The 21,350-nt window shown below is 46.0% G+C and overlaps 1 protein-coding gene and 1 long non-coding RNA gene across 7 annotated transcripts in view; one reads left to right on the top strand and one right to left on the bottom strand.

Moving 5' to 3' along the window:
- Positions 1–21,350, bottom strand: part of GLIS3 (GLIS family zinc finger 3) — a 438,156-nt gene that overhangs the window by 311,543 nt on the left and 105,263 nt on the right. Inside the window, exon 1 of one of the 6 annotated variants that reach the window (XM_082694390.1) lies at positions 1,476–2,370. The exons of the other annotated variants lie outside the window; for them this stretch is intronic. Coding sequence (XP_082550516.1) covers positions 1,476–1,497 — 22 coding nt within the window. The 5' untranslated portion in view covers positions 1,498–2,370. Of the gene's footprint in view, positions 1–1,475; positions 2,371–21,350 lie in introns of those variants that run through there. 6 annotated transcript variants of the gene reach the window in all.
- On the top strand, positions 11,117–16,070 carry LOC309846955. Its single transcript, XR_014302219.1, has 3 exons — positions 11,117–11,172; positions 11,591–11,667; positions 15,819–16,070. It is a non-coding gene; the product is annotated as an uncharacterized lncRNA (long non-coding RNA).

Below are 21,350 nucleotides of genomic sequence, written 5' to 3'. Positions count from 1 at the left end.
GCCCTCAGCCCTCTCCTCTCCTCCCCTACCCTCTCCTGCCCCCACACCTCTCACACACAATATGAACATCAACCAGCTCTGAGTCCCAGAGTTAACATCAGTCCTGTACATACATACCTGCCCACTGAAATTCGAACACAATACTTCATTTAAAGCTATACAATAAACCACAAGGCTCGGAAACTCCCTAGAAGTTCATTTCCAAGAAACTAGGATGATCATAGACTACATCTCTAAAAAGGCACCAATATTTGAGACAAAGCACAATACTCACAATTAATTTGGCAGTGTTAACTTACGAAGCTTTGTGTATTACCTATGTGTTTTGCATGACATATATACTTGTTCTAAAGATACTTTTTAATTATTGACTTCATTTGGTCAAATAAAGTTCTTAACATACTCACTTAGCTTTAAAATCCACCCAAAGCTGAGGGAAAAGTACATTTTCACAAAACCAATTCTTTATGAACCAGAAATTCAAGGCTTCTTGTTTATAACACTGAAGAAGAAGGATCTTCCTAAATTAGTATATATTGATTATTTGAAATAGTTTAATATCTACTATAGTTCCAGATAAGAAATGCGATAATTTATTTCTAAACAATGTGTGGCATGTAACTTAAAACCACTTTCCATCAATAATTAACATTAATAATTAACAAGCATAAACAACAAAAATACCTCTTGGAAATGTTTCAACCCGGCCTTTTCCTCATTCCACAGCCTGCCTGTTGCCCCCCTTACCCTCTATGTGGGGTTAATAACTAAACTTCCCTCCTCTCTGACATGCAACACTACCCCGCAGCAATCTTCCCAAGAATGTGTGCACAAATGCATAAGACGGAAAAGAATAAAAGTCTTACAAAGTCACCTGAATCTGGCAAACAGATTTCTAAATTAGCATCTGCGGTTACAATCCCCTCCACAGTGAATTAGATTTTGCTCCAGTACAGAAATTCACCCCAAACACCTACGCTCCTACTTACAGATGGAATGTCTTATGTCTTTAATCCAGGGATTAGCCTCGTAATAAAAATTAAACAGCCCTCTAGATAAACAGCGGAAGGGGAGGATAATGCAAAAACTGCTCATTTAAAGAGAGGCCGGAACCAGCGTTCCAGGATTTTATTTGGCAGCGGCTGTGAAGAGCAGTCAGTTTGACTTTTAGAAACGACTTTGTTTTCCTTTCTACACGCTGACTGTCTGCGGAACAGCATCTTCAGCGTCAAACGCACCCTTACACCAACGGTGCCCCACCGGCTGTCTCTGATGCTTCGCTGGCACCTGCCCTAGCGCTCGGTGTTCACGTTTCTAAGTCCACGGCAAGTCCCCTCTTCCGGCCGCTCGTTCCTTCAGCAAACCGAGCACAATGCAGGTCGCACCCTAAGTTCCTGACGTTCCGCGTCAGGCTGCCCCGTGACTCCTTGCAGCAGACACGAGCTCCACCAGCCCTGACCCCTTCCTCCACGTACCTCCGACCTCCTCTGTCCACATGGTACGTTACCATTGCTCCTCCTGAAAACTGATCAGAAGCCTCAGCAAATCACCAAGTGCTTAAGGTGTTCATGTTCCCAGGCTGTCTGGTCACTGACATTTAGACGGGCTGGAAGTCGGAGGCCCTCCCCCCGGGGGGAGCTTCCGCACCAGAGCCAGTGTCTGCTTGTGGAAAGGTGTGGGGGGAGAGGTGTTGCCACCTTTCTCTTGGCTGGGGGCCTCGGGCAGCTGTGCAGAGTACTTTGCTTAGATTTCCAGGGCTACCTGGCTCTTCGGCTTCACAGTGTCCCGGCGGGCACATTCAGGGACAGCTAGGACATTTAGCAAAGGCTGGTGTGCCGAAGAGAAAAGCATCTGACAAGTGCAGCCAAGGAAACAATGTCTCCCTTCAAGTGGAAACGCGGGTGAAGTCAGCCAGCCAGCGCTGGCCGTGCAAACAATGCTGGGCAGGTCATTAACTTGCCTGGTTCAGACGGCCACGATGAGCTCACCCACCTTTCTGGAAGTGCTGTTTTAGCCACTGAGTTTATACAAATAAAACCCATAATTTTCTAATGGCTAAACTAGGAATGTGTTCGAAAATAGCTAAGGCTCTGAGAACCCTGCCGAAGCCACACGGGGAGCGCACGAAGGTGAGTCTGCAGTCCGAGGTTCAAGTCTGCAGACATCTTTCTAATTGCTGCGTAGGTATCACCTCAAAAACAAGCAACCACAAAAGCAAATGGGATTTTTTTTTTTAAGTTAGGTGATTCCTGCTGCATTGTGTTTTCTCCTTCTCTTTTCCCTTTTTGCAAAAGAAAAAGGTAAGTTAGTTGTTAACTACACAAAGGAGTTAACATTTAACTTGAACACCGAGAGCGCTTTAGCTCTCACTCCCTCCCCCCCTCTTTCTTATTATAGTGAAAAGAAGTTCAGGAAAACTCTTACTAATTATCGCAGATCCTGGATGGGATCTGACTACATCATTTCGCTCGCAGCACTCCCAGGAGGCCCCAGGTCCTTGGCGGTCCAGAATCCAAGCCCACCCCTGCTCCCACCCCCGACCAGACAGACTACACCTCCCAGCACACACAGTTCCGCCCTCTGGATGCAGTGAACTGTTGGCCTGGTCACCTTTTCTGTGAAGCCCTCTATGGAAACAGAGTCTAACACACTCCTCTCTCCTTCCCCTTCTCCTTAGCCACTCAGAAGCACCAGGACGGAGGTGTGGGGTTACTCAGATATCGACACGGTGATCATATTTCCACACCAAGACCTTGCACTCTTATTTGCTGCTGCTATTATTACTACTATTAATGATAATACATCTACACACCAAAAACACAAGAGAGCTGACAGTAACGGAAGGCTTGCTTGGCACCGCGGAGGATATGTGGCGCTCTGCCTGGGTGAACCCACTCACCTTGGGGCACAGTTCTGATCATTACCAGCCCATCTGACAGAGAAGGCAACCTGAGGTTCCAAAAAACACAGTAACGTGAGGAGTGAGGAGTCAAACCCAGCTAGTCCTGCTCCAAATCACACAAGGATGCCGAAGAGTGCATCCCTTATTAGCCATCAACCTCTACACAATGAGACAAATACTACTAAACTGGGGAGGAGACAGGACAACTGGATGCTGAGTCTTCTCCCAACCCATGAACACTCAGCACCACAGCCTCTCACACCCCGGGTTCCACATGTAAGCAACAGTCAGGAATGGTACCTTACTTTGCACTGTTTGGGTGCCACAAATGGGGTCATGAGTGTGTGCAGAAACAGGGGACACTCTTCTAACCTCCACAGTACTGGCTAAATGTCCTTTAGGTGCTCCTTCTCACTCTCAGGAATTTCGGTGGATAACATCACCTTCATTTGTTCACTCATTCATCCCGTGGTTGAACAGCATGGTAAGAGCAGCAAAAACACAGAGCAAGACAATTACAGCACACACTCCATGTCTGGTGGAATAAGGTGAGACCACAAGGCTGTTGGGGACACTGAGGAGGATGTGATGGTGACAATGACCGTGATCTTCAGGAACGCAATACGAAAATACTCACCTACATACATCTCACTACTGAAGGGACTGACTAATGTTCTCTTTGTTGAACAGTTCTGAGTGCACACATTCATCGAGTATATACCACATATATACCAAATAAGAACATGAGAGGTGTGTGTGCACGCACTCAGACATATACACACACACACACACAGAGACAAGCACAATTACACAATGCGTCAGGTGCAGCAAGAAATAAATACGAGGTACCCTGAAGAGGCAACCTCCCACCCAGCCCAACATTTCATAGGGACCCTTTCTACTAGAAACCAGCCTATCCTTAGGAATACAAATAACTTTAAAGGGGGTCTTTTCTTAAAAAAAAAAAAAAAAAAAATCCTGCCTCAGTGGGGTCCCTGGGAGGCTCAGCTGATTAAGTGTCTGCCTTTAGCTAAGGTCATGGTCCCGAGGTCCTGGGCTCGAGTCCCACATTGGGCTCCCTGCTCAGAGGGGAGTCTGCTTCTTCCTCTCCCGCTGCCCCTCCCCCCACTCATGTGCATGCTCTCTCTCTCTCTCTCTCTCTTTCATTCTGTGTCAAATAAATAAATAAAATCTTTAAAATTTTGCCTCAGTAACACAAGATTTTATCTTTCAAAACTGCACTGACATGAAAGCAGTGTCATCAGCTGTCACCTGTCCCTAGGCATGCGGCTGCTCCCGTAAAAAATAGTCACGGAAGGAGGAGAGAGATGTGGAGGTAGAGGTGGGTGTGGTCAGTGGTATGGAGACACGGGGGGACAGGCCCGAGGCCAGTCACAAGGCCAGGAAGCCAAGTTTGGTCTGTGGCTATGCAACTGTGTGAACTTGACCAAACCCCTGAGACTAAACCTCCCTGTCATACCTAGCATGGTGAGATCATATAAAAAATAATCTAGCCCCTAGCTGGGCAAAAACCAGATGCTTAGCAAGGGCTAATTTCCTTTCCTACGTGCAGATCACAAGGAGAACCTTTTATCTCTCACAGTCTAAAAGACTAACTTTAAACCAGAATAAATAATGAAATCATTTCAAGGTCTTCCTTCATGAGAAAAGATGCATCCTTGCTCCCACCATGCTTTGAATTCATAAATTTACATGCCAAGAAGGAATAGTTTCCAACCTCCTTATGATACAGGTGGTAAAGTTCAAGTCCAGAGAGGGAACGTGACTATCCCCAGGACACACGGCTAGTTAGCGGCAGAGTCAGGACAAAAATTCCAGTAAGTCAGGTGCCTAACTAATCTCCTTTTCTACGGCATCCTACTATTTTCATGGGACTGTCAGTTATAAATGATGTTTAATGGTGCAGATACCTCTGAGGCAGTTTACAATGTCTTTCGCCTTCAAAATAGAATGGCGATGGCAGATGGCGGGGCTCCCTCTACACAATGAGAACTGAATTGGGGACAGGAGCAATCAGGAAGAGATGAACAGTTGGAGGAGAAAAGGAGTAAGCCCAGAAAAGGGCATCAGGAGTGACAAGGGACACAGAGACCCCCTACCTTACAATGATGCCTAAAGAGAAATCCCATTTCCATCCAAAAACTGAGTCTTTCAATGCCCCCAGATTTCTCCTTCCCTTTGTCCACAAGCCTAAAGGATACAAAAGACACCACTTTCCCAGATCAGACAAAATCTATGAGTTTTCAGGAACGAAGAGAAAGGAGATTGTTTCTCTTCAATAGTTAAAAAAAAAAAAGGAGGTCCAGTTTGAGTTTGCTTCAATCTCTTAAACCTTGGGTTTTAGCTGAACCACAGATGAGCCCCAGCTTCTAGTGGGACCAGCGCCTGACTCTCCATCTGCCCCAGGTAAACGTGCCCTGGGACCAATAATCAGGCTGCTCCAGGATAGCAGGCATCTAGTTAAGGAATGGGGGGGGGGGGGGATCTAATTTCAACATATCAAACTTGACAGCATAAGTTTTTAAAAAGATTCCTATCTCCAAGAAAGTTTATAAGCAATGAGCGAGGCTATAAGTCAATGATCATGTTCTGGAATAATAATATTTGCAGAACAACTGTCCAGTTAGCAACCATGCACCGAGGAGGTTCCTTTACATGTGGCCTTTCTGTCTTTGTCTTTGTTCTGAGGCAAAATTCTGCCTTCGGGGGTCCGAAATAAAGAAAGTGCTCTTCATTATGGCCATGAGTTCGGATGGAGTCCCCTTGGCACACAACCCTGCCGGTAATGAATCACAAGAATCTTCTGTTCCTAGTTAGACCTGCTCATAGCCTCTCCAGCTGGAGAGAGCCTCAGCTGAAGTCCCCAAGGAAAGGAGAACCTCAGGGGTATTTGGGGCTAGGATGCTCAGTCCTCCTTGGACTGAACTCTTACCTAAGGCCTCTCAAAAAAAAAAAAAAAAAGAAAAGAAAAAGATCAAAAAACTTCATGTAAAACTCTATCTGACAAGTATTTATGGGATGCTCAGTTCACACAGGGCTTGTCCACCTGGAAACCGGAACTTCGACCCTTCCAACACCATTCACCCATAAAGAGTGTGTTGGCCTCAAGAAGGCAGAGTGCAACTCACCCAGAGGAAGAACTTTCTAGCAAGCAGAAGTGACTTGGGGACGCTTTGTGAGGCAGAGTTCTTGCCCCGGGAAGAACGCATAGACGGGTTGCCAGGACACTGCAGAGGAGGCCGGGAAGAGGCTGGGAGGCAGGGTTCCTAAACTCAGCGCCAGTGCTCTGCGACATCCTCAGAGGCTTTAAAACCCAGTGTGGCGTTCTCAATTTTTATGTAAACCATGAGGATTGTCAATACTCTCATCCAAAGGCTATTTTTGTGTGTGCTGCTTTCTTCTCGAGACTGCTACGCTATGTGACTTGAGGCAGGTAAACTAACTTTTCTAGGTCTCAGATCTGTCATCATTTACAAGAAGGCAAGGGATTAAGGAACCTCCCAAGTTCCTTCTAGCTCTAACATTTTCTGAGTAAATACTGAGTTTACTCTCCACACCTTCCACCAAATTAAATTTCAGGAATTCCATCTACCTATAAAATGCAACAGAATGTACTAAAAATCACCCTATGTAAAAAGGAAATTCGATCAGGCGACAAGTCACAATGTAAATAGGGCAAAAGCAGTAGATTTCTTATATATTCTCAATTATGAGTTTTAAAGTGTGAAGGGAAATTATTTTAGGGTAAAAATGCCTAGGAATAGCAGGTAATATGAAGAAAACTCCTTTTTTTTCTGAAGACATGAATAAATACAGACATATACGTGTTCCAAGGTGCAAAAACTAATAGAGTGTGTTGACTTTTCTAAACTGTTTCATAACCTTAATCCACAGTTTCTCAGCCTCTTGCTACTGACATTTTGTGCCAGGTAATTCACATGTGTGTGCGTCTGAGTGTGTGTATGTGTGTGTGTGTGTGTGTGAGTGTGTGTGTGTTGGGGAGAGGGTACCCTGGACATTGTAGGGTGTCGAGCGGCATCTCTAGCCTCTACCCACTAGATGCCACTAGCACTCCCCCAGTTGTGACATCCAAAACTAAAGTCTGTCCAGACATTGCCAAACAACTCCCGCGGACAACATCATTCAGGTCAGGAACCATGATTGATTGTGAAGTGCTAATGTGCCCTTCCTTACTCACTACCTTGACAACGGATTCTAAAATTCTTCTGAAAGAATGAACTCTGCTAACTGTCCAAGAGGCTTTGAAGAAGAAAATAAATACATTATAGAGCTAAGAAAGTAAAAATTGTGAACACTGAAAGAAGGCTACAGAACTGGAGAAAAAAACAAGAGAAGCAAAAGGTCATGACCTCAGATACCTAATAAGTCAGCACACAATGGCGCATTACACATGAGCCGAGGGAAGGAGGCTGTTCAGTTTTCCATAGTAGAGCAATTCTCCGTTGTTTGGGGGGATAAAAGCTGAATCCTTATGTTCTGATTATGTATTGCTACATAACAACCCACCCCCAAATTTACAGCCTTTAAAGCAACAATTTATTAGGACCTTGTATGATATGGCCAGGGTTGGTTGACTGGGCTCGGCGGCGTGCTTCTCACTCCCGGCCTCACGCACTGTGGCCGGATGTCAGCTAGAGCTGAAGGGGGGACTGCGTAGACTTCTCACATGCTGGCTGTCCGCGGCAAAGCCTCCACACGGCCACTGCAGAGCATTGGGACTTCTAACAGCATGGCAGCTGACTTCGAAGAGGCCGTTCTCAGGCCGCTAAGGACTACTCCTGCAACAGGTACAGCATGACTTCGGCCATATATGATTGGCCAAAGTAATCTGGGGTTCATCCAAATTCAAAGACGGAAGAGGAAGGAAGGCCGCCGGCAAACTCAACCACAGACAACACATGGAATGGGAGAGAGAGCTCTAGCCATGGGTGGAAAAATCTAAGCAGGTGTAACACAATACCAAAATAAGTTCCTAGGAAAACTCAGAGCTGAATATTAAAAATAAAACATACAACAACTAAAAGAAAATCCATGAGTTCTTTAACATTAGGATCCAGAAGGCAAAGACAGAACTGCAAAGATAGTTTAGCTCAAAACGCACCAAAAGCAAAAAGAAAATGCAAACCAAAGTCTAATAATCTGCCAGCGTTCCATGTAACAAAGGGTTAAGGGCTTAACCTATAAAGAGGCCTTAGGAATCAATAATAAAGACAAACATTCCTATGGGGGGAAGGCAAAGGTCATAAACAGTTCACAAAAGAAGACCCAGTAGACAAGACATAAAGTGCACCCTCTCAACTCTACTCCTAGATTGAGTGGGGTATGAAGTGTGATCTGACCCATTTGGGAAGTCACTCGGTAATACAATCAAAAGTATTTAAAATGTTCATCTGATCCAATCATCTACCAACATTGTAAAGATATTTGTGCTAATAAGAAGAAAGCGAACTTGATTAAATAGAGTATACTTCCCACATATATAAAAAAAATGTCCGTTGTACTTAGAAACTGTATCTTCAAAGAATCCTGAAGCACATGAGGGAATGTTCCGAACAACGTGGGGTAAGAGCATGCAACACTTTACTTAGATATTAATCATCGCTATTATCTGTTACAAAACAGTCACACATGTTTATCTCCTAAAATATTAACAATGGACAACTATGTGTCTGAGGAATACTGGAAGGTAATTTTATTGTATTCTTTGTTTTTTTTTTCCCTCAGTATTTAAAAATTTTCTAGATAAACATGTTATTTTTATACTCAGAAAAAAAAATAATAGAAAAACACTACTTAAAAAAATACCTGTACTGGTGGGAAAAAATTGTAAAGGTCACATTACAAAGTTACTGCTGAGAGACTAGAAAGCCACAGTAGAAGAATAATGACTGTGACATCAGTGGTGATTACACCTGGAGCCACTGACTGGCCACACAGTCCATTTCGTCTACAACCAAGTCACTTTCCCAGACTTGTGACCTGGCTGTGGTGTAGATTCTCATGTCTGGTTCAGTATGACTGCTGTAGAAATTCTTCTCTTTCCCCTTTTAATATTCAGCCCATTTGTTTTCTTTGCTAAGCTCAAAATGTTTCTGTTTCTGTCTTCAGAAGCCTTTCAAATGATGACATATTTAGGAACAATTTATTGTCACACATAGGACAACAATGGTCAACAGTAGCCCCTGCCACTTTTTAGCCAAATCCTCCTGAATTTCAGAGGGTCCAAAGTCAGCTACAGCCTCTACTGTTCCTGCAACTCCAGGGGCCTTTAGGGTACAACTCCCTAATCCCCTGGTTTGCCAACTTGAGTGTGTGATCAGAACCCCCAGAGGGCCTGTGCAAACACAGGATACTGGCCCCACCCCAGAGTTTCTAGGTCCGCAGGCATGGGGTAGAGCCTGACAAGCTGCAGTTCTAGCAACTTCCCAGGTGATGCTGCTGCTGCTGGTCTGGGGACCCCCACTTTGAGAACCACAGGTGAAGCTCAAAGGACCAACCAAGCATCTCCCCACCATGAGCTACAGCTGTTCATTTATCTCTATGATTCCCATTAACATATACTATTTGGTGTTTGCTGATACATTGAATGATTCACAACCCAAGTGAGTCCCAGGACCCCTCACTCCAGTTTCAGATGGAGTAACCTCTTCAAAGACACAAACCTTGGCGCCTTTGCTGCCATGGCCCTCTGCCATCCCCCTTCACGGATAATCCTTACGCCCTTTGGCAGCCCAAAGCCTTCCTTCGGTCTTGTACTCTCCCACAGAACAGAACAAACTCTCCCCAGGGTTCCCACAAAAATAATGTTCTTCTTGGGGAACCTGGCTGGTGCAGTCAGTTAAGGGTCCGACTCTTGGTTTCAGCTCAGGTCACGATTTCAGAGTCATGAGATCCAGCCCTGCATGGGGCTTACGCTCAGCAGCGAGTCTCCTTACGCGCCTCTCTCCCTCTCCCTCTGCTCCTCCCTCTGTAGGCTCTCTCACACTCTCTGTCAAATAAATGAATCTTAAAAAAAATAAAAAATAGGGTCTTCCCTCCCTTCTCTTCCTTCTTCCGCTGTTCTCTCCCAACCATACTAACCTATGCCCACTCCTGTTCATTTCCCCTTGCTATTTGCTGAGAAAAATCCCCAAACAGGGGGAGCTGGGTGGGGATATACCCTGGGAAACCATAGGATTTCTTTATTTCCCAGCAACACTATGTTCTCCTTACAGAGGAGAGGAGAGAGGAGCACTCAATCACACAGGCGGTTGATTATTTTTGTCCCTGTAGCACATCCATCCCTGCATCCGTTCGGTATACGTGGGCCAGGTGTCCAAGGTGTCACGGGCCCTGTGTTAGGAATGGAGAATATGCAAGCAAAAGGAGGCTCGTTCAAGAGGGCACAGGGGCAGGACAATGTTCTGTGGACACATGGACGGGTTGGCCCGAAAGATGTGAGTTCAAACCTGAATTTTATCCCTTAAAACCCACTGGCAGATTCTAAAAATACCTTCCCCAGAGCTTAAGTCTTTTGATTTTGCCCCCTTAAAATGCACACGTCCTTGGTAAGGGTAGCTCTTTAAGTTGCCAAGGGTCCCGCCTACATATGAGTGAAGTTTCGAGTCCTTATCAGGTAAGAAGAGCCCGGGATATCTTAGAGAAAGAACAGAAATGTGTGTGTGTGTGTGTGTGTGTGTGTGTGTGCATGCGCGTGTGCATGTGTATGTATGTTTTAAGGAAGAAAGGGGTACAGGATCCCTCCCTGGTTGTGACCTCTCAGAAGGGTGTCCCTGACAGGCCGCTCCCCACCCCGGTCGCCATCTTGTCTGCAGTGGTTCTCCAGCTGTGCTGCCTGAACCAACAGTGTCAGAAATGCAAGTCCTCAGGCCACATCCCAGACCCACAGGATCAGAAACGCTGGGGGTGGGGCCACCCACTGGCACTTTCACAGGTCCTCCGGGGACTGCTGACCTGGCCTGGAGTTGGAGATCTACGGCCCTCACACTCAGCACGGTGCCTGCCTCTCCACCGTTAGTACGTACTGTTCCTGTGGGTCTTAATGGTTAGCCCGGCTCCTTTGTTGGCGTTAAGAACGTCATTTTCAGAAATGCAATTATAAACTACTCATGAAGAGCTAAGTTCTGTGATAACGGGGCAGAGAGGAGGCGCCTGTGCCTGAGGAGAGAGCCAGTGGCTACGGAGGAAGATGGTCATTGATAAAAGTCAATGCTAAGAGCCTTGTTCAGGTAGGACGTTGGCCTTCCCAGCCAGTAGAACCTATAATGGCCTCCAAAGCAGGGGCAGTTTTGCCTTCTTTTGTACATTCTCGGAGCCCTCAACGGGGCATGTCTTCACACGCAGTTGAAAAGGCCCACAAGATTCCCCGTTGCACAATGAAATGCTCAACTCGAGTTATTTAGCATCCTTGGTCTCTCTGCGGAGGGGAGAAGGGAGGAAGGGAGACGCATATTTTTAGAACCAGGGAACGATTTATCATTCAATGAAACAGCACAGACAGAGGCTTAAATCAAGTGTGTGGAAATAATATGTTGTTATTACTAGTCTTAACTCTGCTAAATTATAACCTATAAACCCTGCAACGCTCGACTGAAACATCCCAGGAAATCTAAATGGTTATTTCCTCCTTTACTGCGCACATTCCAGGAGGATGTACTGTGCCTTCCACAACGGGTGTGTGAGGAGCGTGCTGCCCGGGACGTCGGCGGAACCAGGCACGATGGGTAAGCACACGGCCCACATCACGTATGTGTTCTGGGAGCCTTTATGTGCACTTAATTAGTTCAGCTATTGCTTTCATGGTTCATTTGGAAGCTTCATGCTTCATTAAATATCAATAAATTTTATCCTCAAAAAACCTTTTCAGTAAAAATACGATTGTCTCTTCCAGTGATAATCTTGTTAATGGAGGTATATATTGCTAGCATGTCTGTCAGCAGCGACAAAGCTCTGCATTGCCATGGTTGCGGGACCCTGAAGTAAAATGCAAATCCTCTTCCATAGTTTAGAACACATGCCTCATCCACACATATTTTCTTACAGTAGGGGAAAAAAGTCTTTTTTAACTTTCCCAAAACGATGCGTCTTTTAAGCTTCTATTTTTATTTTGTCAAGAATGCCTACTTCTGTTTCATAAGCTCCTTTTATCCATTACATCAATTCCAAGTTCTCTTTATTGGAAAGACAGCTTTTAGCAACTTTTCACCACATGAAAGAGAAGTTTTCAGGAAACAGGTGTTCTTCACTTTCCTGAAACATGTGTCTGAAGAGGGCAAGGGTCACGATGAAGGCCGAATCGCTGCCAGGTGTTAGAGTCGGCTCTCCCAGGGAACCATCCGGGCCGTTCACCCCAAGCCAGGAGCAAGTGCGTCCGGCTGGGGAGGGTCAGCATGACGAAGGAACAGCTTCCCGTGCCCAGGCAGAAACAGCACCCGCCGACGGGCCTCCCCCGCCTGCCAGGTTCAGCTCGCATGGACGTAGCCCCAACCTGCTCAGTCAGGGAAGTGGTCACCTGCTTCCTCCTTTTCCCAGAGCACTTTGTTAACGTGCCCGTTATAGGACGGGTTATCATGTGGTATAGTGATCTATCCATCCATTCAACAAAAACGTATTTCTACGGATACGGTGGTGAACAAGAAAAGTAAGATGTGCTTTTCCATAAAATGCACGTTCGAGCGGTGAGGAGCTGCACGAGGAGACGGGGGAATGAATACAGGAACGAGCTCATTTCCAACAAGAAGTGCCACGAGAGAAAGCAGGTAGAGGGGACTCCGAATCAGGGAGGGCTGGCGGGGACTTTGGACTGAGTGGCAGGAGGCCCGTGGAAGACACAGCTCATACCCTGAGACTTGAGGGTGTGAAGAAAGCAGCCACCAGGAGGCTGATCCAGTCCAGGGTGCTGGACGAAGGGAAAGAAAACCAGGCTGGCTGCAGTGTGCTCCGCAAAGGGGTGCTTGGTACCGGAGAAATTTGGGGATGACGTGCCAATCTTTTGACTTGAGACTATGAGCTCCCGCAAAACAGGGCCTGTGTCTTTCCTGAGCCTGCACCTCCGGTCCTTACTCTCATATCTGACTCACGGCCAATAAGCAATGTGTGGAATGAATGAACTGAGTGAGCCACTGCCCAAGGTCACAGGCAAAAACCTCTGAAAACATTTTTCTATTGCTTTGCACCTTCTGCCTTCTCTCAGCCCTCTCTTTCAATACAGACGATCACGTTCTACCTTTTCTATGCAAAGATAACATACCATGTACTCTTATGGCTGGGGAAGCTTCTTTACGTTATTTTTCCATCAGAGATGATAAATGTGGGCCTAGATGTCCGTGTGGTTTCCCTGACGGCTCTTGTAACCAAGAGTGAAATACATTCAGGAGGGAAGAAACAGGAGTTTTAAAAGGGCAGCCCAACAGGTTTTCAAAAAGCAGCTCTGAAGGGTTCAGACTCCTGCCCTACGATCAGTGTATTTATATGGGGCTTTGATTCAGCCAGTAACAGCCAACCAAGAGTGAACATTAATATTAATGTCACCACTGCCATCATCACCATCACCTCTTTGAACACAGAATAATATAAATGAACTTTTGCAGTGGGCTTTATTATCATGACGGATGAAAAGAAAGAGAAGAAGGAGACAGGCTGCTAGAAATACTTCCATTTCCACCCTACAAAACATGGTCAGTCCTTCCAAAATTGGTTTCTGTTGCCTCCTCGGTTTCTTCCTCATAACAAGCATGGCTGATGGGAGACAATTTCTGAAAAGTGGATGAATGAATTCTTGGTTTCATTTCTTCCCAACAACTCCCAGTGGTGATAAGGAATGGACCACGTTGGCCGTGACAGGCTTCAAGACCACCACAAATCCAGAAATCCAAGTGTGACCACATTGGATATGTGTGGGAAATGCAAAACTCGCTGGATTTATGCACACCAGTAAAAATTCCAAAGGGGCCTGATGCCAGGAAAATGCCTTATTTTGTCAGAAAGTACATCTCCCACACAGCAGCAGGTCTGGCGTAGCTGGAGCCACATGTTAAAAACAAAGCAAAGTGACATGTGATATGGGCCTCACTGCCTGATGACAGAATTCACGAGCTGTCTTCACTCTGAGCTTTTCTGGAACAAACTGAGTCCACATAGCCTAAGCCTGTTTGACGGCTTTGTCTTATGATCATGCTGTTTTCTGCAAAGTTCTTGCCTTTTAGGTAACGAAGACTTACTTTTCTTATTACAATTTCAAGACTTATCCCCAAATTACCAATTTGCAAATGATAATCTCATTCTAAGGAACTCCGTACCTTCCAATCTATTCTATAACCAAGTTAGTGTTTTAGACATACTGACCCTTTTCAACTTCTGGAAGCATGTATATGACTTCAAAAAAACACTCATGTTGGCTGGTAAAGCAACAGTGGCACCCCTCCTCATACTCACAGTGTGGGCTACACCATGGGTAATCATCGGAGTCTACAGTATGCTGATTTTTTGAAGGCCATGTTTTTAAAAATGTCGGCCTAAAAATCTCCTTTTTCGGTCAGATTTTTTGCTTTGTCACCTCCATGACACCTGCTCTGACCTGCAGCATAAGAGTAAGAAGCTTTCCTTGCTCCGGGCAGGGGAACCTTGATGGCAATACATGGCTTCCAAACACCCCTTCATGGATTCTCTGTATTTTGTTTTCTCCCTTAGTATCTGTCCGTCTCCCTCTCGCCTAGCCCTGATTATTATGGTTTAGAAACAGGTGCTTTTCGCGCTGCATTGGTTTCCTAGGGCTGCCACAGGAGAAGCACCACAGACCGGGTGGCTTTTAACAATGGAAATGTCTTCTTTCGCAGTTCCGGCGAAAAGTCCTAGCCAAGGTGTTGGCAGAGCCTGTGCTCTCTGAAGGCTCCCAGGGAGGGTCTCTTCCTGCCTCTTTCCAGCTTCTGGTGATTTCCAGCGTCCCCTGGCATTTCTTGGCTTGTAGACACATCACTAGGATCTCTACATCTGTCATCACCTGGTGCTTTCCCCATGCGTCTTCTGTGTTCAATGCATTCTCATTTCCACGTCCATGTCCAGATTAGGCCCCACCCTAATTCAATGTGGCCACACCTTTTAAGTTGATTACCTCTACGAAACCTTATTTCCAAATCAGGTGACGTTCTGGGATTCTAGGTAAGCATGAATTTAGGGGGGACACTATTCAACCCTACACAATTGCTAAGCCAGCATCCTCTCAATTACCACCACTTGTTCCACAGAGAATGAAGGACGTTGGTATTTGAAGAGCATTACAGACAAAATAATTATTCATAGAGGGACAGTGACAGGTGACACAGTTCAATGAAGAAGTCTTCTAGGAAAAAATGCCAGCAGCTTGGTGGTTTCAGGAATGAGGCGTTCTCACCTCCGAGTCAATTACCAACAGATCCATCATGCACAAATATGTACCAAGTGACTCCAGGAAATTATCCCTTCCGGCAAAACTAACCTCTCCTCTGGACCCTGCTACCTAAGGGAGGGCTTCTTCTACCCTACTTCTACGTCGCACACCAGCTACATGGGGACAGACAGGAGAAATGCCAGTGATATTCAGACACCACATTGGGCACTCTAGGCACATGGTATCATCACCTCCATCAGAGTAGGAAGAAACTAAAATTCACAGAGATGATGCAATCAGCCAAGTCACACAGGAGAGTTGGGATCTGAACAGAGACCTGCCTCACCTTTGCCAACTGAGCGGCAGTGCACGTATGCATGCATACACACCCCCTCAGAAACCACCATTTCATTTACCCTGTATCTGAAACACATCATTTTCTTAATCCCTAAAATATGAGAACCAGAAGACACCTAAGACATCACCTAATACCATAATTTCATTTTACAGATGAACACACTGAGGATCAGAAATGATAACTGGATGACTTCTCCAAGATCATGGGAATAACTAGGGACCACACTGGGACTGGAGCCTCCGACTCCTGGCCCTCGGCTAGCCTGGCCACATTGAGCCTCTCCGGCAGCAGGCAGGAGTCTATGCAGTAAGGCCATATCTCACAGACAGGTCAGCGTGGTGATCTGGAGTATGGTTGCGGGAATGAGACTGCACGGACTCAGATCTTGGCTCGTCACGTAGATATGTGGGCCAGCCACTTCCCATCTTGGCCTCAATATTCTGAACTGCAAAATGGAGGTCATGAAGACACAAGTCGCATGGGATCCAGGATCTAATGGGACAGCTGAGAGGATGAAATGGGATTAGGATGGTGCCGAGCATGCAGTAAATGCTCAGTAAGGATAGCTGTTGGTAGCAGCTCTGTTGTGGGTCTATCGCTACACGATTCTCCTTGCTGTGTTACCGCAGTCCCCATCATCCGATAAAAAGCTACAAATGAGTGACTGCAGTGTTTTCATCACCGTACGATTCTAGCAGCCACAACAATTCCAAGTCCTCGTTCAAGGACACAGCGGTACAGGGATTTCTGGTCCCTCCTAATAATTAACTTCAACTGTATTTCATCATCTACTGTACGTTGATCCAACTGCCCTGTTTTCCTCTAAACACAAAATGTGTGAGAGGTCTATTTCCTGGTTTTAATTTCCCTGATTGTGTGAGTCCACATTTAACTGCCTTCTTCAAATGACGGTGGGTCACTTAGAGTCCTGACAAGCCAACAATGTTATGACACCCTGACTCCACAAATCCTTGCTCTCTGGTCTTCTCTCTTTGGAGTCTCAGGGAGGCAAGGCCTGGGAAAATTATACAAACAGCCCCAAATATTTGAAATCAGCATTGTCTTCACATGCGCATGCCTCTCCGAAAGCTTAGAGCGGTTCTCTTTCAGTTTTATTCTTTCATTAGCCCGAGGCTTGCTAATTAATTGGAATTTTCCAGGGCTTTTGTTGCCCTGACAAAGGCGAACAATGTGAAAGCTCATTCCTTCTTGTTAAAGAGGTCTATCCACCCTCCAAAGTGTAGCATGAAGAGGGAGGGGTGAGAGGGAGGATTAAGTCGACTTTGAAAGGGTTAGACTTTGTGGGTTCCTGCCCCCCTCCCCCACAGCTGCCTTCATCCTCAACCAAACCTGATTTATGGGAAGTGACATCTTAACCATGGCTTTCATCCCTCTAAAGGAGAGGCTGCTTGGAGGGCATTATGCTGGATCTAAAATTAGATGGCAAAGAACATCCTATAAGCATGGAACAAACAATATTGGGAAGCAAAAGATACTGTATTAGTTGAGAGCGCTATTTGAGAACAAAAATTCATGGATCAGGAAGGAAGGGAGTAAAACCTAAATGAACACTCCCAAGCGAGGCACAGACCAGACCTAAAGGAAATAAAAAGATGCTTAATCTTGGCAAAAATAGCATAGCTTCAACCAAAGATAGCAGAGCAGCTGGAGGCTAGGAGTAGAGAAAGGGAGTGAAGAGAGATTAATTCTGAATTTTGTTCCTGGTTTCCCTTTCAAAGTGTCACGTTATGGCTTGAAACACTGGGTTACTGGAACTTGCGGGTCCCCCATGGGCTGTGAGACGTTCTATGGACAAAGGGTAAGGGAAGCTGGGGGGGCCCACGACCATGGTGACAAAGCCATTTCCAACATCATCCCTGCCAAGCTCCTTTTTTTTATTATTAATTTTTTTATAAACATATAATGTATCATTAGCCCCAAGGGTACAGGTCTGTGAATCGCCAGGTTTACACACTTCACAGCACTCACCATAGCACATACCCTCCCCAGTGTCCATAAGCCAAGTTCCTTTTGATATAAACACCTACTTAAATACCCAAAGCTATATATATATATATACACACATACACACACACACATATATATATAAAATATATATGTAATAAATATATAATATATAAAATATATATATAATATACATATATATATATCTCTTCTTATGCTTCTTAAAGCCATATTTATTTTCCATAAGAGAAAAAGGTTTCCTAATTTACTTGCTCATAGGTAAATGCTTATCAAAAGCATCCTGTAACACTGTACCCATACATTGTGACATGGAGCTACCCCTGGAGTTTTGTGCAGCAGAACCTGGAAGGCCTTCAAAACGTCTCCCCCTCCAGGCTGATGCCTGAAGGGTGATCACTCCAGTCACACAAGGGGCCCCGTGGTTTGGAACAAGTTACGGGTGAGGTGCCCATGCAGGCCTCTAGGCAGTGGAAGGGAGGTATGGACATAGGGCTAGAGCCAGGCTCTGGGGGGTCAGTAAGCACAGAGTTTTCAAAGCAGATGGGATTGCTCAAGGGTCACATATCCAGGGGACACAGGATAAGAACAGGGACAGAGCTCCGACAGTCTCCTGTTCAGCAGTTCAGGCGAAAAGGAATTTGCAAAAGAAGAAGAGAAAGTGGGTTTGGAGTGGGGTTGGGGTGAGCAGGAGGGAGCAGCTTGGGACAGGAATACACCACGGTAGTGAAAGGCCCAGACTCTCAGATGAGACCACTTACTTGGCTTCAAATCGTGGAAGCACCGCTTACAGGACCTGGAACCCCAAAGCACAGAACTTCTCTTTGCTGGAAACCAGCGAAAACAGTACATCCCATAGTTGTTCTCATGCAAAAGTCCCCAGCAAGGGTCTTGCTCACCTGAAGTATTCAAAAGCTGTTTGGTTCTCACTAAACACGAGTCACGGCTAACAGGAATAGATACATAAAGTCATGCGTCGCTCAGGGCACAGCAGATCCTTCCCTGGAACTGCTCAGAATACGCTGAAGGATAGAAAGGAAAAGTCTTGGCCCAGGAGACATCAGGGGAGGGGGGAGTGCACCATAAGGCAAAGGGAGGCCACAGGCTGCAGAAGATGGGGGCCCCCAGACAATCTTTACCAGAAAGGAGGCCAGCGGCGTTTGGTGGCTGAGCGGGGATGTGGACAGAGACTGGCGGCGGCAGAGAGAAAGCCTGTCGTGTGGGAGACACAGTTCCAGCTCCGGACTGCCCTCGCCTGCTGCTCCCCCTTGGGAGGTTCCTTCCCCTTCCATAGCTTTAGTTTTACACACGCAGAAGGGCCCCTTGGGTTCACCACGGTTCACCACGGTTCCCTGAGTCCACGGCGGCGCTCAGCGCAGTGACCCTGGCCATGACGTTTGGGGTCCCTACAAGAAACGGAAGCAGGAGTCACCTGCAGCTCGGCCACGGGGACGGTGCGCTGAGCAGATGAACCTGCTCTTCACTTCCCCCAGATGCATAGCTGAGAGGAAGGAAAAGGAGAAAATCAACTGAATCAAAGTTGAAACCAAAGCAGTGTTTTCTGGGCGCTAGTCACGCCAACAGAGCTCCGAGGACGCAGCGGGGAAGGTGCCGGTGAGAAGACGCCACGCAGCTCGCACCGATCCGAGCGCAGGACGGGCAGTGAGCTCAACCCGCACCGCCCCCACGGGAAAGAGCAGGCCTGCCGAGCCCACAGGCCTGCCGAGCCCACAGGGGAAGGAACGACTCCCGAGGTGCATCGACTCGACTCGCAGAGGACGCGAGGCTGCACCGGGAGCTCCTGTTTGCTGACTCAGTTTAGCAACGATTCTACAGAAGTATGTGACTAACTGGTCAAAATCCAAATCCTGACATTTTCTCACAAGAGATTTTGTGTGGGATGTAACAGGAATGACTGACTACAGTTGCTAAATTCTTGGGAAAGCTTGGATTTCCCCATTTTCAAGGAAAGCTGAGAACACAACCAGGAAAAGACAACAAAACAAATTAGCTCTCTATATGCTGGAAATCCTGCCATGTGATGTCACGTATGTTCCCACATAAGCCGCACCACTCTGGGCCTTAGAGGTTCTGAGCTCTCCAAGGAGGAGGACATCATACTCCTCCATAAGTCCTCAGTGCTCAACAGAGTGCTGGTACGCAGTAGGCACCCAATGTATGCTTGCAGAACAGAGTGTAAGATTTTGCTGGTGCACAAAGTGAGGATCAGAGAGATAAGGAAGTGTATCCAAGAGGGTCACCTCGCGGCAGCCCTGGAACTTGGACTTGGGGTTATCCGGCCCCCATGGCACATTCATGTTGCTCTTACACGGCCTGACCTCCAGATGCTTCTCTCCAACCCCAACAAAGACACTTCTCTTCTAACAAATAGACCGGCTGATGTAGATCACACTTGGGGCTACTGCATCCTCTTCCTTACATCCTAGCTTGCTTTCAAAGTGGTTCTTCAGAGATACAATCCTTGGTCTGGGGCTCCTCTCCAGTGACCGAGCGTGGTCAGGATCTCCGAAGGCCCTGAGGAGAACACATTCTCTCAGGCGCCCGCAGCGAGGAGGCACAGAACCATGGGAAGAGCTCACTGGGCTCCCGAGAGCTGTTCCTACCCAGTAAAAATATCGTACCTGGCCTGGTCAGTGCATTCTTTCCTTCCCTTCTTAATAGCAAAGGTTTCAACTTGCCACAAGCAAGTCAGACCAACTCTTGTCTTTCTCTTCTCTCTCCGTCTCTCTGCCTCCTCTCGTTGGCCAAAGCTTCAGACTAGCTCTCTGTTGTAAGTGATTCTCTAAAGTGTATCCAAAAATGAAGGGTTTTTTCCCTAATTATATATGTACACACATACATATATACATATCAGGTCTTTCAGACACTTTTTACTTGAAGCTATTCATTGGACTCTGTTTTTCCACCCAGAGAAGCCCAAAGCAATGAACAACGAATGACCCAAACCAGACTCCACTGGAGCAGTTCTGTATATTACATGCAAAGAAATGTTCCCACAACAAAGTCACTAAATGAATGTCACTATGCTTGAATAGAGGAATAAAATTAAATTGTGATAAAAGCAAGTTGTTTAAAGGATCTTTAGTTCATGTCTACCAAATTACCCTGAACATTATGTGCTGAACAAAGGCTCTGATACTCCTGGTATTAAGTAATAGAAACGTTTTGAGAAGTAAGCCAATATTTTTACTCTAAAAAAGATTTATGTATCTTTTTCTGGTTTTATGGTATTGTGATTGTCCTCCAAACCTTTGAATAGTGTCAAATTCTTTTCCAGCTGAAATTCTGTTCTGCTATGTTCTCTTTAATGCTGGAGGCCCTGTTGGGATGTCTGACAGAAAATTAAACAAGGAACTCCATGGAAATCGACATATGTCTTTCTTTGTCCCTGGCTAGGCCTAATCACTGAAACGGTGCTATGCTTAATATAGATTCCCTAACTGGCATGTAAGCAGAAGATCTGGTTAATGAAAATCATGGTAGCCAGGTAGGAAAATATTTAATTTATAAGCGATGAGCTATTTAAACTAAATCTCGGCACTCGGATATTTTCTCCCTTGGAGTCAAAGATCATCACCACCATCTTTGATGAGGAAGATGGAGAGAGTAGGCTAGTCCGCCTCCACATTCCAGGCATCTCTAACCCTTAGTTAATTCTTGGCCAAGGTTCTGCTGCTGTT

The sequence above is a fragment of the Mustela nivalis genome (assembly GCF_964662115.1).
Source record: "Mustela nivalis genome assembly, chromosome: 13".
NCBI lineage: Eukaryota > Metazoa > Chordata > Mammalia > Carnivora > Mustelidae > Mustela > Mustela nivalis.
Note: the sequence above shows the minus strand (reverse complement) of the source record. Positions and strands in the feature narration are given on the sequence as shown.